Source organism: Pongo abelii, chromosome 21 (genome assembly GCF_028885655.2).
Source record: "Pongo abelii isolate AG06213 chromosome 21, NHGRI_mPonAbe1-v2.0_pri, whole genome shotgun sequence".
Classification (NCBI taxonomy): Eukaryota; Metazoa; Chordata; class Mammalia; order Primates; family Hominidae; genus Pongo; species Pongo abelii.
The window spans coordinates 3,235,934-3,252,599 of NC_072006.2; the positions used below are offsets into that span (position 1 = coordinate 3,235,934).

General features: G+C 41.0%; 1 protein-coding gene across 3 annotated transcripts in view; it reads left to right on the top strand.

Moving 5' to 3' along the window:
- PLCB1 (phospholipase C beta 1) overlaps positions 1-16,666 on the top strand; it is a 750,426-nt gene that overhangs the window by 561,805 nt on the left and 171,955 nt on the right. For all 3 annotated transcript variants that reach the window (XM_024238987.3, XM_024238989.3, XM_054541566.2), the window contains one exon: positions 10,461-10,543. In XM_024238987.3, coding sequence (XP_024094755.1) covers positions 10,461-10,543 — 83 coding nt within the window. The remainder of the gene's footprint in view (positions 1-10,460; positions 10,544-16,666) is intronic.

A 16,666-nucleotide genomic window follows, 5' to 3' on the forward strand; every position in this document is an offset into this window, starting at 1 on the left:
AAAGGAAATATCAATGTATTTGTCTTGTCCTCTTTAGCGCTCTTACTCCTAATTTCTTGCATTTTATTTTTATGAAATATAACATACATAAAGAATACAGACAACTTATTTAGACTAATGGCTATAAAGTATGCATCCATGTAACTATCATCTAAATCGAGAAATAGAAACTTGGGGGGTACCTGAAACACTTCCATGTATCCATTCCCATCAGAATGACCTGTTTACCCTCAGAGGTGACCACCATCCTGACTATTACAGTAGTCCCTACTTTGCACTTCTTTAGAGCACAAAGTACAAATTTATGTGCAGCCCTAAATGATGTAGCTTCACCAATTTTTTTCACTTGTAAATTGATTCACACTATAGTATACATTATTTTATGACTCGCTTTTTTCATTCCACATTGTTTAGAAGATTCATTAATATTGTTTCAGGTAACTCTAGATTTTTTGGCTTTCTTATCATGATGATAATAGTAATTACTACTGTTAATTAATATGTAAGATTCCATTCTGTGATGCTAGCTTTTGGAATGTTGGTGTCTATCAGTCAGAGACCCCTAGGAACATACCTATGGTCAAGTTGGGTTTGTTTGCTCATACAACAAAGGAGAACACATGTTGTAGGGAGCTGGGATGTCTCAGTAAAAGTGTATTAGAGAGGACTTACAGGACTTGGGCTTATAGTAGGTGATTTGGGGGACGGTTCAAGAGAGAAGCGTTTTGCAATGGATTGGGTGCTGTCAGGAAGCAGAAACAATCCTATGAGAGGGTATCTTAGTAAATCCTATCTAGGAAGCAGGACTAAATCGGTTATTGATAAAGATGCATCAGCCATTCTTGTTAGTGAGAAATGAGGTGCATTTGGTCTCTCTTCTTTTTCCACCCTTAGCTCTATTTTGCACCACAAAGGGCCACACATTCATGTGTATGGACACCCAAACCCAAATATCTAAAGTCTGTCCACATGTCCTGCAAAAGAGCCTTCCCCAGGGGATTGATGCCATTGGAGTAGGGGAAATATGGGGTCCTAGGTACTTGGAGAGTGACTGGAGAAAGAAGTTGTGGGCTTCAGGGAACATGTTCTCTTGGCTGACTCAGGCTTTTTGACCCCTTTAAATGGGAATCAGAAGAGAAGGGCCAGAGGACAACCTCTCGCACTAGGTCCCAAGGCATAAGCCCTATTGCCTTGGATACCTGGGTCTCAGGGAAGTGTCACCAACTCTTTTCTGAAGCAACCAAGGAAACAGAGTCCAAGTATGTAAGTAACTAAGGTGAGTGGAGACAAGGCTATTGAACATGGGAGGTCAGAGTACTGAGAAGCTAGAATATGGGATGAATTCAGTGTTAATATCACCAAGGTTAGTGACGAAGCTTTGGATGAAGAAACTGCGAGCCACTTGCCAACTCTTTGCTGAATGAGGGTGGCTCAGTAGATGGCAGAAGTGAAGAAGAGGTAAAAACTCTTTTGGCTGCCTCATGGGAACTAGGATTGTTTTTTTTTAAGAAGATTAAAAGGTAGTGTTTTAGAAGTAGCATTGAGAGCAAAAAGATCCCAAACCCCAGCTTCTTACTGTGAAACACTTGAGATGAGAGAAAATAAACAGTGATCACTGAAGAAAGCAGTTAACAAGAAGCAAGATTTTCAAGGCACAGCCAAGTTTCTGTTCAGACAAAAGGATTTTTCTGATCGAAGTTGCTGTATTAGACAATAATAAAAATGTTTTCGGCAGTAATATCATTCACACCTAAAAATATGTGTATTATGCTGTGCGTAAGGAATACGACTTTTCATTTCTTCAACTTAGCCTACAGTGCAATAATTAGAGAAAATAGCACCCTTCACTTAAATTTTACAACAAAGTTTAATATGGGGTTGACATTAATTCTGATCAAAATCTTTAAAAGCTGTGTCTGTTCCTGAAATTGAGCATGATTATGACCCTTGCATTTTCTTAAGTGGAAAATCAATGTTTAATTCATTTCCATAGTCTTGCTTCCTCCCTCTCAGACCTTGCTATGGTCCTTTGTCAACTGCCTAAGATGCAGTCTAACAGTTGGGCTCTTTAAGAAAAAGTGGAGACAGGTGACCCCCATGTGGAGCCAGTGCAGCTTGGGCTCATCTGTCTGTTGATGGATGATGATGCTCCTGGAATGGCAGACAGCACGCCCTGATGGAGCTGAGAGCTGGTGGCACCGCACACTGTCCATCCGCCAGGAAGACCTGCCCCACTCCTCAGGCCACTGCCCTGTCTACGCCCCAGAGACATTGTGAGAAGCAATTGTTATTTTCTTAATAATTTAAAATCCTCCAAGTTCTCTGAGTTCCTTGTGGGAGAATAAACACCAAGCACATCCTAAGGCATATTTATTTTATGTGAAGCATTTGCTTCTTGGCCTCTGCCTGCCATTGAGTCAACTTGGAGTGACTCTCCTTGTGCACTTGATCATAGAAGTGGTTCTTCAATTACATCTGTAATCCCAGAGTCACGGGCTGATTGAACATCTCTTCCTGGGCTCTGGAAGCATGGCTTCTCAACCACGTCCACACACTTGCCAGTGGGTGAGAGGCGTAAAGACTAAAATCTAGCCCAGAATGCTGCTTTCTCTCTCTGCCTGCTAGAGTTGGGAATGGGGAGGTGACCAGGATGGCTAAAGAGAGGAGTGAATTCATCATCCCAGTTGGTTTTTCCAGCTATTCCTCCTGCTAATGCACATAGCAGGATAGACAGTTCTGGCTGAGATGTGGGTAGGTGATAGTGGGTGAGGATGGATGTGGGGAGTGGAAATGCCAACCTATTTTGCAGACTGATATACAGTAGCAAGGATGCTTTGCATCAGGACTGAGACTAGGAAAGGCAAGTAAGTCTCCTAGCAAGTAAAATTTAAGGACGTCTTTGCTCTCAGGGCTGTGTAAGCACAGAGTTGGCACTAGAGAGTGAGTGTCTCTTTAAATTTTGCACTTAGTCGCCTCTCTTGCCTCATCCTAGTCCCAACACTGCTTGCATGATTATCAGCATGCAGTCTGCTTTCCCTGAACCCGGTGTGTAAAGTGACTTTGTAAGAAAGAGTAAGAAGAGAAACAGGGCACAAGGCCCTACATAATCTGCAATCCCATTACCTTGTTTCTTACTGCTTTCCCACTTACCCACTGGGCTCCAACAATACTGACCTTGCTGTTCATTGGCTGTGCCAGGCTGGTCCCACCTCACAGCCTTTGCACAGGCTGTTCCCTCTGCCTGGAATGGTATTCTCATAGGTATCTGCCTGGTTCTTCCCTTGCCTCCTTCAACCCTTCCTCAAATGTCACCTTCTCAGTGAGGCCTCCTGGGACCGACCTATTTAATACTGTCACCAGCCACCACTCCCAATCCCCACACTACTGACATAACCCCTGACACCCCCACTTTTTAGTAATGTATTTTCCTAAGACACTTATCATATCACCTTCCAACAATCTGCCTAATTTGCTTAATTCCTATGTTCCTTGTTTATTGTCCCTTCTACTAATGCGTAAGCTCCACAAAGACAGGGCTCTTTGTTCTGTTCCCTGATCTGTCCCAAGTTCTCTTCTTTGAGCAGAACCTGACATATGGCAGGTGCTCAATAAATGTTTTTGAATGAATTTTCCCTTTCCAGAGCAAGTAGATCAAATATAGCACAACCTCCATTTTCAGTCTTGCTTGCCTCTGCTCATCAGTTAAGTGAATTTGTCTTTCTCCATCCTACACATAATATGTTGGTACAGGCAGGGAAAACATTCCCCCAACATTTGCCAGTTTTAGCTGCCCTGAACATTTGGGCCAGATATTCACAGTATAATTAGACTATATTCTATAGCTACACTGCATAGTGCAGCAGCAAAATAAACTGATTGCAGAGTTCATTTTTATGTCACCCAGCGTATCTGCTTTCAGTATGTGTGACCTGGAAAGCTTCTGTGTGATAGATCCCAAAAGCAAGAGATCCTATTGGCATTTGCTCCCTGTTTACTGTATGGGTCAAAATAAAAAGTTACATTCTGGGAAAGGAGACATTCAGCTTCTTTATGAAGGGCTTTTTGTTTTGTAGTCTGCCTTTATTATTTATCCCATATATCTGTTTCTATGCCTTATCACCTTAGCCTTCCTGGTGGCCATGACATAGCAATTCACCACTTAGTTTTCATTCTCTCTTCTCCCACCCAATATCCTTTCTCCTTACGCTTGACACCACCCACCCACCTCCTTCCCAGGGTGGTTTTTCTCCCTTTAGGCAGCTTCCTTTTAACCAGCAATTACATAAGATGGAAAACTGGATAATGTAATAAAATATATGAGGAAAACATATTAAATTTGAGTAGGTTAAATCCAGCATTTCTGAAAATAAAGTCTCATTCATTCCCTGAGAGAAACAATAATTTAGGATTCAATTTCACGGCTACCTAAATGCACATATAAAATGGATATCCAAGTACATCCTACTGTTGTCTGTCGAGGATAAAGGATTTCAAGGCCAGTTTGTCTCACTGGAGTTTAGTAATTGAACCATATGGCTTATAGATTATTGAATCTAGTGTTACAAGTCTCTGAAAAACAATTTTGGCTTGATAAAGAGCAATGGAGCATTACCGTACTTTCACATCCAATGTCCACCAATTATAGCAAGTATGAAAGAATGAAACTTAAAAGCTATAACTGGTTTTCTCATCCTAACTGATCACGCACACCATACAAAATATTTCAAAGGCACAAAAGCATGAAAGTTCTCCAGTGGAACTTCTAAAGTTTTCAGTTGCTCCCAACTAAAATTATTAGATGAAATGTAGTAATTTTTTTTGGTTTAATAATTGAAAAAGTTTTCCTAAGCTGCTAGCTAAAGTTATGGTAGAGATGGGGAGAGGTGGACAGAGAGAGGAGGGAGAAGGATGGGTGAGAAAGAGAGAAAGGTGGACACAGAAGGTAAGGATGCTACTCTGGAGATGACTGCCAGGGATCCAGTACAAGTTCTTCCATTCAGTCACTGCAAGACCTTGGAGAAGCTTCCTTCCCAGTGCAAGTCTCCTTTGTTATCAGCAAAATGGAGATGATAATAGTGCTTACCTCCTAGGGTGGTTGTAAGTAAGCATGCAATAACCCTACTTATTACACAAATATTGCTTAAACTATGCATGGCATGCAGTGACTACTCTATAAATGTTAGCTTTGGATGTTATCATTGAAATGCATAAAAGCCAAATGTTAGCTTTCTTTCTGTAAATATAATGGTTGTGTATTACATAGGCATGGACTTATTAAGCCAGAGTGAAGGTGGGGGGCTGAATTAAGTCATCTGTAAGGCTACCATGGTAGAAGGTGTGGGCATCCTCTATGCTCAACCCATGGCATCCGCTTCACCTCCAGGAAGGTACCAGAAGCCCAAATCGTAGTAAACTAAACACAGCCCAGGCCTTGGTTAGGGGCCCAGTAGGAGCAGAGAAGGGAACAACAGATGAGCTTGGATGCTCCACTGCAAACATGAGTCCTAAGCCAAGCACACAAGATCAGAAGTACACAATGTCAGAGGCAGGACAAAGGGAAAAGCAGGGGAAGCAAGACAGGAAGATCTAGGAACCCCAGTGGCCCAGCTGTAGTTCAGACCACACTAGCATCCCCACTGTGGGAAAAGAGAATGAAACCCAGGGAGCCAGGAAGATGGGGGGCATGGACTCCTTACAAGTCTAAGAGGCCCAGAGAAACACTCACATTTTATCAGCCAAAGATAAAGATATGAGAGAGATTTGACCTGGAGCTAAATACCCACTTCCTAAATTAGAGGAGGGGAGGAGGGGAGGAGGGGTCTTACCCACCTTCAGATTTGACTCTCCTTGGCCTAAATACTAATGAGGCGAGCCTACAATCCACTTTCATTATTAAAGGCAGCTGGAGAAGTTCTCAAACAGACAATGAAGACAGCCATCAGAAAAGTTAGCAAAGATGGCCGGGCGCAGTGGCTCATGCCTGTAATCCCAGCACTTTGGGAGGCTGAGGCAGGCAGATCACTTGAGGTCAGAAGTTCAAAACCAGCCTGGTCAACATGGCGAAACCCCATCTCTACTAAAAATACAAAAAATTAGCTGGGTGTGGTGGTACATGCCTGTAGTCCCAGCTGCCTGGGAGCTGAGGCACAAGAATCGCCCAAACCAAGGAGGCAGAGGTTACAGTGAGCCAAGATCACACTACAGCACTCCAGTCTGGGCAACAGAGCAAGACTTCGTTTCAAAAAAAAAAAAAAAAAGAAAAGAAAAGAAAAGTTAGCAAAGACTAATTACACTTTTATTTACATATGTATTTGAAGGACTTTTTTAATGTTTATTGGAAATTTCAGCCATGAAGTTGTTAAAAAGTTAATCTGGCTATAAAGTATGAATCAACATTCAACCTTCTGTAATACAAAATTACATTTATCTTTGGTTACAATCAAGTTTTAAGCTTTGCTCAAGCCAACGATCAGACTAGTCCAAGGGTCAACAAACTATCTTCTGCAGGCCACATTTATCCTGCCACCTGCTTTTGTGAATTAAGCTTTATTGGAACACAGCCACATCCAATTGTTTACATATTATCTGTGGCTGCTTTGGGGCTATGCATTAGTCTGGACTCTCTGGAGAGACAGAGTTATTAAAAGGAACTGGCTCATGTGGTTATGGAGGCTGAGAAATCCCAAGATCTGCAGCTGGCAAGCTAGAGACCCAGCTGACCTAATGGTACGATACCAGTCCCGATCCAAAGGCCTAAGAATAAGAAGAGCTAATGGTGTAAGCTGCAGTCCAAGTCCAAGTCTCAAGGTAGGAGAAGACCAATGTCCCAGCTCAAAAACAGTCGGGCAGAAACAGCAAATTCTCCTTTACTCTTTTTTTTTTTTTTTTTCCTATTCAGGCTTCCAGTGGGTTGAATGAGGCCCATCCACATTAGGGAGGGCAGGCTGCTTAACTCGGTCTACCAATTCAAATGTTAATCTCATCCGGAAACCCCTCACAGAGACACCCAGAAGAATGTTTAACCAAATATCTGGGCACCCCATGACCCAGTCAAGTTGACACATAAAATTAATCATCACGAGCTACAAAGGCAGAGTTGAATAATTGCCATAGAAATAGAAACCATATGGCCAGCAAAGCCTAAAATACTACCTGGTCCTTTATGAAAAATGTGTGCTGACGTCTGAGCTAGTCAATAGAAGAATAAACGGGAACACAACTACATAAATTCTGTTTCTCTTCTGTCATATATTAGGAGTTCATTCATTCATCTGAAAGTGTTTCGTGAGCATCTAGAATGTGCCTTAGCAGAACAGTGAAGAAAACAAGTTCTTATCTCAAGAAGTTTACACTGTCTAGTGAGCAAAGATAGATCAAAATAAAAACAAAGATACGGTGCATAGAAACATGCCTTTTAAAGCAATCTAAATTAGTAGGCAAGGAAAAGAGAGAGCTGAGTTATGCTGTCTGGATGGTGGAGGCAGGCCTTTGGTAAGGTGATGTTTAGGCACAGGTGCTGTACTTACTCCCAAATCAATGCAGTAAATCATGCTTTCATGTGAGTATTTTTGACTGAAGGAACAAAGTGCAAAGATGGTGAGATGAAAGCATGCTTGATGTATTCAAGCAAAAGCAACAAGATCAATGGACTGTATCCAGGTGACAGAGAGGGAGAGGAAAAGGAGATGAATTTAAAGAAATGGCAGGTGCCAGATCAAGTTAGGCTGTGTAGATTATGATAATGAATTTGGATTTCATTCCATGTGAAATGGGAGGTCATGGGAAAGTTTATAAAAAGGAGCGAAACTGTCTACTCATGTTTAGGAGCAATGACTCTGGCTATGGTGTGGAATACAGTGGCAAGTACTAGAAGCCAGGAAAGCAGTAAAAAGACTCTGTCAGTCAGCTTCTCCTAGGTTTCGCTGCAATAAGAAGAAACCCCAGGATCACAGTGATTTACAACCACAACGGTTTACTTCTCACTCAGGTTAGATGTCAGCTGTTGATCTGATTGCTATTGTTTGGAATTCATATTGCAAGAACAACCCACATCTATGATATCACTGGACTCATGGGAGAAGAGAAAGAGAAATGGCTGGACAACAACATGATGGGTCTTCAAGACTCTACTCAGCAGCAGCACATGTCATTTTCACACACAGGCCCTTGGCCAAAATAAAACCACGGCCAAGCCTATGGTCAACAGAGTGTGTAGATAGAACCCTCCCAGAGGAAGGGGGAAGCAAATAGGTGGGAATGATGATAAAATCTACCACAGCAGTCACTGCAGTGGTTTTTGTATCAGGATGATAGCAGTGGAGGTGCTGACACCTGACTGTACTCGGGACCTATTTTGGACAAGATTGCTGATGAATTTTCTTCCACACTTAGTATCCACATCCTTGATGACCTCTATTCTCAGTTCTTTTGAGGGCTTTGCTCTTAGCTGGCTAAGAATATTAGCTGCATGGAAGTTACTGCAATGGTTGGGTATTAATAAGCTCTAGAGTCAGACAAACCTTCCTGGGGTTTAATCATGGATTCTCTTCTCTATGACTTAAGGTAAGTCAGTTAATATCTCTGCACCTTAGTTGAATCAAGAATATATAACCATCATGAGCTGAGTCCTTTGCCTTCTCTTGCTGCGTCTTCACAACAGATCTGTGAAGTGAGGTTTATTGCACTTTATAGATTAGCAAACCAATACACAGAGGTATTAAGTGATTTTCCCAAGGTCACACAGCTCGTAAATCTCAGAGGCAAGGATTCAAAAGTCTGTTTGAATCCAAAGCCTATACTCAAATAAATCAAATATAGCATTTAAAATCTGGATGTTGCTTTCCTTTTATAGTGCTTGCTTTTTTTTGACAGACTCAACTATCATAAAAGTTAAACTGATTATGTATGAAAGATAATCTGTGAGTTCATTTCTAAGAAACAGTAAAAGTGATTCTTCTCGCTCCATGCAGGCAAATCCTTCTTAGAGGATATATGCAAATGTAGTACAGAATTAGAAAGCCTTACTTATACTCTGGGGCCAGGGAAGTAGCTTTCAGGAGTGGATATAAAGAACGCTATATATTGAATGGGGAAGGTAGAGACGATAGCAGAAAAGGCTCAGGCATAAAGAATAGGAGTGGAAATCCCTACTTAAAAGGAGAATATGAAAAAAATAAATGTAACTAAAAACAAGTGTATGGGAATATGAAACTTCACTACTACTGAAAGTGATATAATTAAACAATAAATGAGACTGCACTTTACTACCAGTTAAATAAGAAAAACATTTTTAAGAATAATGCCCAAAACTGGTGAATATGCATTGAAATCTGGTCCTGCATGCATTACTCTGGGCAATCTAAAATGAAAAGTAATTTGAAATACATGAGGGACTGTAAGAGTATTCATATTCTTAAATCAAGAATTCCCCTTCTGAGAATTCATTCCCAGAAAATCAATCAAGATATTAGGGAAAAAATGAAGATGTTCTCTGTAGAATTATTTGAATGACAACTCTGAAAATGTAGCTGTCCAACAGTTGGGGATGGTTAAATCAATTTTAATACCTTTACTTTCTAGAATTTTGTACATATATTGAAACTTGTGACATATACATTTTAAAAAATGCAGATTGAAAATTGACGTACTGATACATGTTACAACCTAGATGAACTTTGAAACCACGCTAAGTGAAAGGTGGTCGGCACAAACAATCATATATTGTATGCTTACATTTATATGAAATAATTAGAATAGGCAAATCTATGAAGACATAAAGTAGATGAATGATGGCCTGGGACTAGGTGTGTGGAGTGGGGTGCAGGAATGAGGAGTGACTACTAGTGGGTACATGGTTTCTTTTTGAGGCGATAAAAATGTTGTAATTTATATTGGGATGGTGCTCGCATGACTTCCTGAATATACTAAAAACCATTGAACTGTACACTTTCAATGGGCAGATTATATCTCAAAAAAGTTACATCTCAATAACAATGCTTTTTAAAAAATACAAGTTGAGTATATACTGTAATTAAAACTAAGCTACATAAATACATGAGAGACAGACTAGAAGTGAATATAATGAAATGCTAACAATGGTTTGGTTCAGAAAGTGGATTTGTGGGTGAAAATTTTTGCTTTCTTTTACTGTCCCAAATGTTTATAATATGATTAGATTTCTTTCATTATTAAAAAATAGATACAATTAGCAAACAGAAGAATCCTCTCCTTTGCATTTCTCTCTCCCCTCCACCAAAATCCAATCTTCTTATAACTTTCCAGAATCAAGAGTCAGAATTAGCACCATCCAGCAGCCCTCAAAATCCCTTCTAGCCATTTCAGGCCATTCGATACAATTCTCTGAATGGAAAAAACAACTATTTTAATAGATTTAATACCCCTCAAGAATATACAGATGAAAAATTCTGGCATACTGAAAATACATGTGTTCTCATTTTTAGGAAGTGATAGAAGCAATTGCGGAGTGTGCATTTAAGACTTCACCTTTTCCAATTCTCCTTTCATTTGAGAACCATGTGGATTCGTAAGTATTCAACACATTCAGGAATGAGTCTTTTTCCTGAATGGGGCATACTGAGTAATTGTTTATCAGATTTAAGATTATTTGACATTATTAATGGTGTTCTTCAATCATGTTATATATTAACTGGCATATTTTCATTTGTAGGTGATGGAATTCACTTAAAATAATCAACATTAAAATTATCCATTGGACTTGTAGGATCTATTTTCATACCATAGTATGGTTTTTAAATTAAAAACTCTTCTTTTTGCAATACAGTGGAACATGTTTTTCTACACAATACATGTCTCTGTTATAGATTTGGGGTGCTGTGGGCTACTTTTATAACCCTCCTTCATTAGCTCCTTCTATTGCACACAATTTGAGTCCATTTCATCCATTTGTGGCAGGTGGAGGGAGAGCTGTGAATTCCATTTTACCAATTTGCACTTACACAGAACTCAGTTCAGCAAACCTCCATATTCCCCCTTTTCACTGGCTTTCTCCTGTTTGTTAATATTTGTATTTGCCAATTTCAAAATAGCCTGCATGTATTGCTGAGCTACACAAAGAAAAGATTATTTTGACTTCACTGTTTTATATTCATTTTATCACACATTACCAAAGAGAGACACATTTCTATCTAATAGACGTACATTAGTTTATCATGTAGTTACTCACTTTAAAGAGCTTCAGAATGAAAGATTCTTATCCATATTGAATGAAAGCCTCTCTTTCATTTCAGGAACCTAAGCCAGACTTTTCAACTAAAAGCCAGCAGCACCTGTCCTAATTTGGATTACAAGTTTCTTTTTACCCTCCTTCCTATTGAGAGTCTTTCCCAGGTCACTGAGCCCTTTATCCAAGTACTTTGTAACACGTGCTTCAATTCTCTAATTCTTAAAGAGTTCACTAGATCTTAAAGATGCAGATTGGTCATGAGCAAATTTCAACTTGAAGAATTTCTAAGTAGTTAAACGTGATAATTTTATAATTATCTGTATTTTTTCAGTTTGCCCTCCAGAAATCCATATTACATTTACTGGCTTGTGGTTCTGCTTCATTATGCAACAATCATCCAATGAATGATGTAATCCTTTGGCACATAGTTTCTCCAACGCTTCTGAGGGTCAAAGGAAGAGAAAGGAATTTATTCTGTTCCCTGCTATTTCTGTTCTTACTCAAAGGGGCATCTCTTTAGAGGCTGTATTTAATACCTAGTTTGCTGTGACGGTTCTGCTTTGCAATTGACTCTGTTAAACAATTTCTCATCTCTGTCCATTCGTTTATAATTGGCCTGTAACAATACGTATGAGTCCATTTTTGTACTGCTATAAAGAAATGCCTGGGTAAGAGACTGGGTAATTTATGAAGAAAAGAGGTTTAATTGGCTCACAGTTCCACAGGCTGTACAGGAAACATGGTGGCATCTGCTCCTGGGGAGGCCTCAGGGAGCTTTTACTCATGGGAAGACAGAGTGGGAGCAGGTGTCTTACATGGCAGGAGGAGAACTAAGAGAGAGTGGGGAGGTGTCACACACTTTTAAACAACCAGATCTCAAGAGAACTCACTATCGCAACAACAGTACCAAGCGGAATGGTGGTAAACCATAAGAAATCACCCCCGTGATCCAATCACCTCCCACCAGGCCCCACTTCCAACATCGGGGGTTACAATTTGACATGAGATTTGGGCAGGGATGCAGATTCAAACCATATCACAATACTTGAGCACTTTTCTTTCAGGTATTGTAGTTTCGACTTGAGGATGCTTTTTTTTTTTTTTTTTTTTTCCTGAAGCGGAGTTTCCCTCTTGTTGCCCAGGCTGGAGTGCCATGGCGCAATCCTGGTTCACTGCAACCTCCGCTTCCCAAGTTCAAGTGATTCTCCTGCCTCAGCCTTCCGAGTAGCTGGGATTACAGGCATGCGCCACCATGCTCGGCTAATTTTGTATTTTTAGTAGAGACGGGGATTCTCCATGTTGGTCAGGCTGGTCTCGAACTCTCGACCTCAGGTGATCCGCCCACCTCGGCCTCCCAAAGTCCTGGGATTGGCATACTTATTTTCTTAAAGAGAAGTTTCTATTTAAATTAGACAAAATGAAAGGCTATGGTTCCATTCTGTATTGTCGCACCCGCTACACTGAGCTTCCCCTTGACATAGCCAGAAAAATATCAACCGCCACCACCAACAACAACATAGTAGCTAACCTTTATTAATAGCTAACATTTATTAAACATTTTTTGTGCCAAGCAGTTTTTGAAATATTTTACGTGCCTCAGCGCATGTAAGCCTTACCACAAACCCAGGTGCTTCTAAGAGTAAATATTATGATTATCGCCATTTTACAGGTGATGAAACTGAGTACTAAAGAGGATGAATAACTTGCTCAAGGCCATGTAACTAAAACATGACAGAGATGGGGTTCCAATCCAGTTAGCGTGGCTTCAAAACGCACACTTTTAACCAACACATCTCCTACGCCTAAACAGAAGCATCACGAGCCTTCAAAACATCAAATTCAGACGAAAGCATCCACCAGGCAATGGCCAGCAAATGTTTGCCTCTGTGGCTTGTAACCCTTAAACACTAGATGTTTTTTGCAGTTCTTCATGCTAGTCATTTAGAGATCCAAAACTGGACATGAAAACTAATTTCTGCATTGTGCACAAAGACGCTAGTGCCATTGTACTGCCCTTACTGGCTTAAAAATGATAAATTTAGCTATTAAAAGTTCACTAATAATTTCTATGTGACAAAAGAAAACAGGAAAATAGCATTTCCAGGATGCCATGATTGTGTTCCAAGCCACTGAGATAATGTGCAGTGAAATGCACATGGCAGTGAAATACTAAAAGATAAAATTCTATTGTGGAGGAAGTGGGTGGGAGTTGCTTGCTTCATATTTCCCTTGTCCTTCAGATATCAAAATTGTTCAGCTACCATTCTTTCCTGGGAGGCTAGCACACACCCAAAGAAAACCGATAAGCTTTCCCTTCGCTGGTAAAACCCTGTGCTTGACTTGTGAGCCACCTCATCTAGTTCCTGAGCCCATAGTAGGCAGTAGCGGCATTCTTTCCCACTAAACCTAGAAGTAACCTCAGAATCCTTCTCAACACAGTGACCTTGGAATAGATCAGCAAGACATCTGACACCTATTTGCCATCTCTGATGAACTATTTTATTCCCCTGTGTGCTGCATATGTGGAGTTTCAGATTCAGAACTCTGGTCCCAGCTCACTTGGGCCACACGTCCAAAACAAATTTACACTAGAAAAAGGGAGAAAAGGAGTGGGCATGGTGGCTCACACCTGTAATCCCAGCACTTTGGGAGGCTGAGACAGGCTGAGACGGGCGGATCACGAGGTCAGGAGATCGAGACCATTCTGGCCAACACAGTGAAATCAGTCTGTACTACAAATACAAAACAGGTGTTATGGCGGGTGCCTATAGTCCCAGTTACTCAGGAGGCCTAGGCAGGAGAATTGCTTGAACCTGACAGGCAGCGGCTGCGGTGAGCTGAGATCACGCCACTGCACTCCAGCCTGGGCGACAGAGTGAGACTTTGTCTCAAAAAAAAATTAATTAATTAAAAAAGAAAGAAAAAATGAGAAAAGCCACTGAAACTTCTCGTTTTCTCTCCCAATATCTGAAGTCACCTATCCATAGACAATAAAAGGGAATCTACTATTAGCTGCTTTCAATGTATCCTGTTGCTACATCAGAATCCCATGAAGTGTCTTCAGAATGCAGATTCCTGAGCTACACCCTTACCCTGACTTAGAATTTCTAGAAATAAGACTTGAAAATATATTTTTAAAAGCCCTTCTTGACTCTGACATCCTACTTGTGAACTAGTACTTTTATAAAAAGAATTCTACACCAAATTCAATTGAAGTAATCTTTACCCATGTTCAGCCACAGAAAACTGTGAAATTTTGAACAAGGTTCTTAATTTCCATGGATTGCAGATTCCTCCTTTATAGGGAAAGAGGTTGGTTTAGTTCAAATTGGAGGATTTGCTCCCAAGAAATCAAGTGAGTTCCTCAGTCAGAAAAACTGACCTCTGCCCCAGATGCTCACACCTTGGGAGTATTTTATTATGCTCAGAAATGTCTGCTATGACCTGAAGTTCAAAATGCATTTGTGATTTTTTTTCCCTTTCACTTCATCTCCACGGTAGCTGATATTGATGCTTTAAACACTTCAGGATTTTGTTTTTTGCTAATCGCAATTTTAATGCCTTTTATTTCTGCAGTTCTGACCTGCAATTAAAGTTGGTTTGTTTTCCTCTGACTTTTTCAATTCAATTTGCTCTCTGCTCTGATTTAGTTCCATCAGGTGGGTGTGCATGTTTATTGAGAACATGAATAGCCCAATTACCAAATAGCTCATTTTACTTTTTGCTTGGACACCTACCTCTTGTTCTGTCCATCTCAGTTGATTCTGAGGCAGGTTTTCTTTTTGTTTTTGTTTGTTTGTTTGTTTGGTTTGAGGGTCTCACTCTGTCACCCAGGCAGGAGTGCAGTGGTGCAATCTCGGCCCACGGCAACCTCTGCCTCCCAGATTCAAGCGATTTTCCTGCCTCCTGAGTAGCTGGGATTACAGGCACGCACCACCACAACTGGCAAACTTTTGCATTTTTAGTAGAGACAGGGTTTCACCATGTTGGCCAGGCCGATCTCAAACTCCTGACCTCAGGTGATCTGCCTGCCTCGGCATCCCAAAGGGCTGGGATTACAGACATGAGCCACCACACCCAGCCCTCAGGCAGGTTCTAAAAGTCTACATTAGACATAGATTCTTGTTCTTAAAAGTGTGGTCCTCAGACCAGCAGCATCTGCATCACTGGAGAGCAAGTTAGAGCTGCAGCCGAGTCCTGGGCCCCACCCCGGACTCTGTGTTGGACTCTTCATTTTAATAAGACCCCAGGTAACGTGAATGAAATAGAAGAGCTAAGCTGTAACCACCATGGTTTATTAACCACCTGCATCAGAATTATCTGCAGGCTGGCTTAAAATGGCTTAAAATGGCTTAAAATGGCTACATGAATCAGGGGACTGTGGACTTGATCCTGTCACCTGCAGCATTAACAGCTCAGGTGATTCCTTAGTGGACTTGAATGATAATCATGGCTCCAGTAAAATCTTTATCTGGGCCTGATTTGGGGACTTCCTGACAGAGGACACCTGTTTGGGGATATTTGGGACATCTCCCTTAAATTCCTCTAATGGAGAGAATATGGTTCCCTGGAAAATCCTGAGAGCAGGGCATTCAGGTAAAATGCCCTGCTTTCACTCCAGGTGTTTGATCAAAGATAATTCAGGGCTCCCAATTTCCAACATTCAGGAAAAATGTCATCTACTTTGGCACATGTTGACTTACTTTAATCAATCACAGTGGTTTTCAAACTTAAACACACACCAGAATCAAGAGGGCTTGTTAAGATGCAGACTCCTGGACTCCACTGTCCTGGAGTCTCTCATTCAGAATCTGTATTTCTAACAAGCTCCTGGTGTGATTCTGCTGATGGTTCAGGGGCCACACTTGAAGAAGTAAAGCTCCATGATATTGAGTAGCGTCTTTCTGTGAAAGGGAAATGGAGGGTTTGGCCATTTCTTTAGTGCACTCTGGAACATGTCGTCCCAGCACAAATGTACTTCTTATCAGCAGCAGCCACAGTTCAGGCTGACCTGGTTGAACCCCTGTGCAAGTTATCATTGGAGGAAGAAGACCTGAACCCGAGGATGCCCGGGGCTGGCCCTACCAAATCAGCCACTTCTCTGCCTGCTCCCAAAGGTCTCATAGACACAGTTTCTAATGACTTGTCCTTCAGCAACGACCTCCAATGCTTTTCAGGATCAATTCTCTGATTAGCAGTTTTTCTTCTCGCCCTAATACTGCTGAGGAATGTGGCAGTGTATTCTGATGGCCGCAAAAGCCATTTAGTAAGCTCCCATACAGACCAAGAGAGGCCTGGTGAGAAGGGGCAAGGTTGCTGTGGAGGACTTTGCAAATCCTTTGAATCTCTCCTTAGCCTCTCTCTGCAGTTCCAAGAAAGCAGTGAGTTTGGGGTTTCATATTCAAATGCCAGAGGACCCACTTTCCCCCCAAAGCATATACTTGGTTTTTTAAAAAGAAAAAA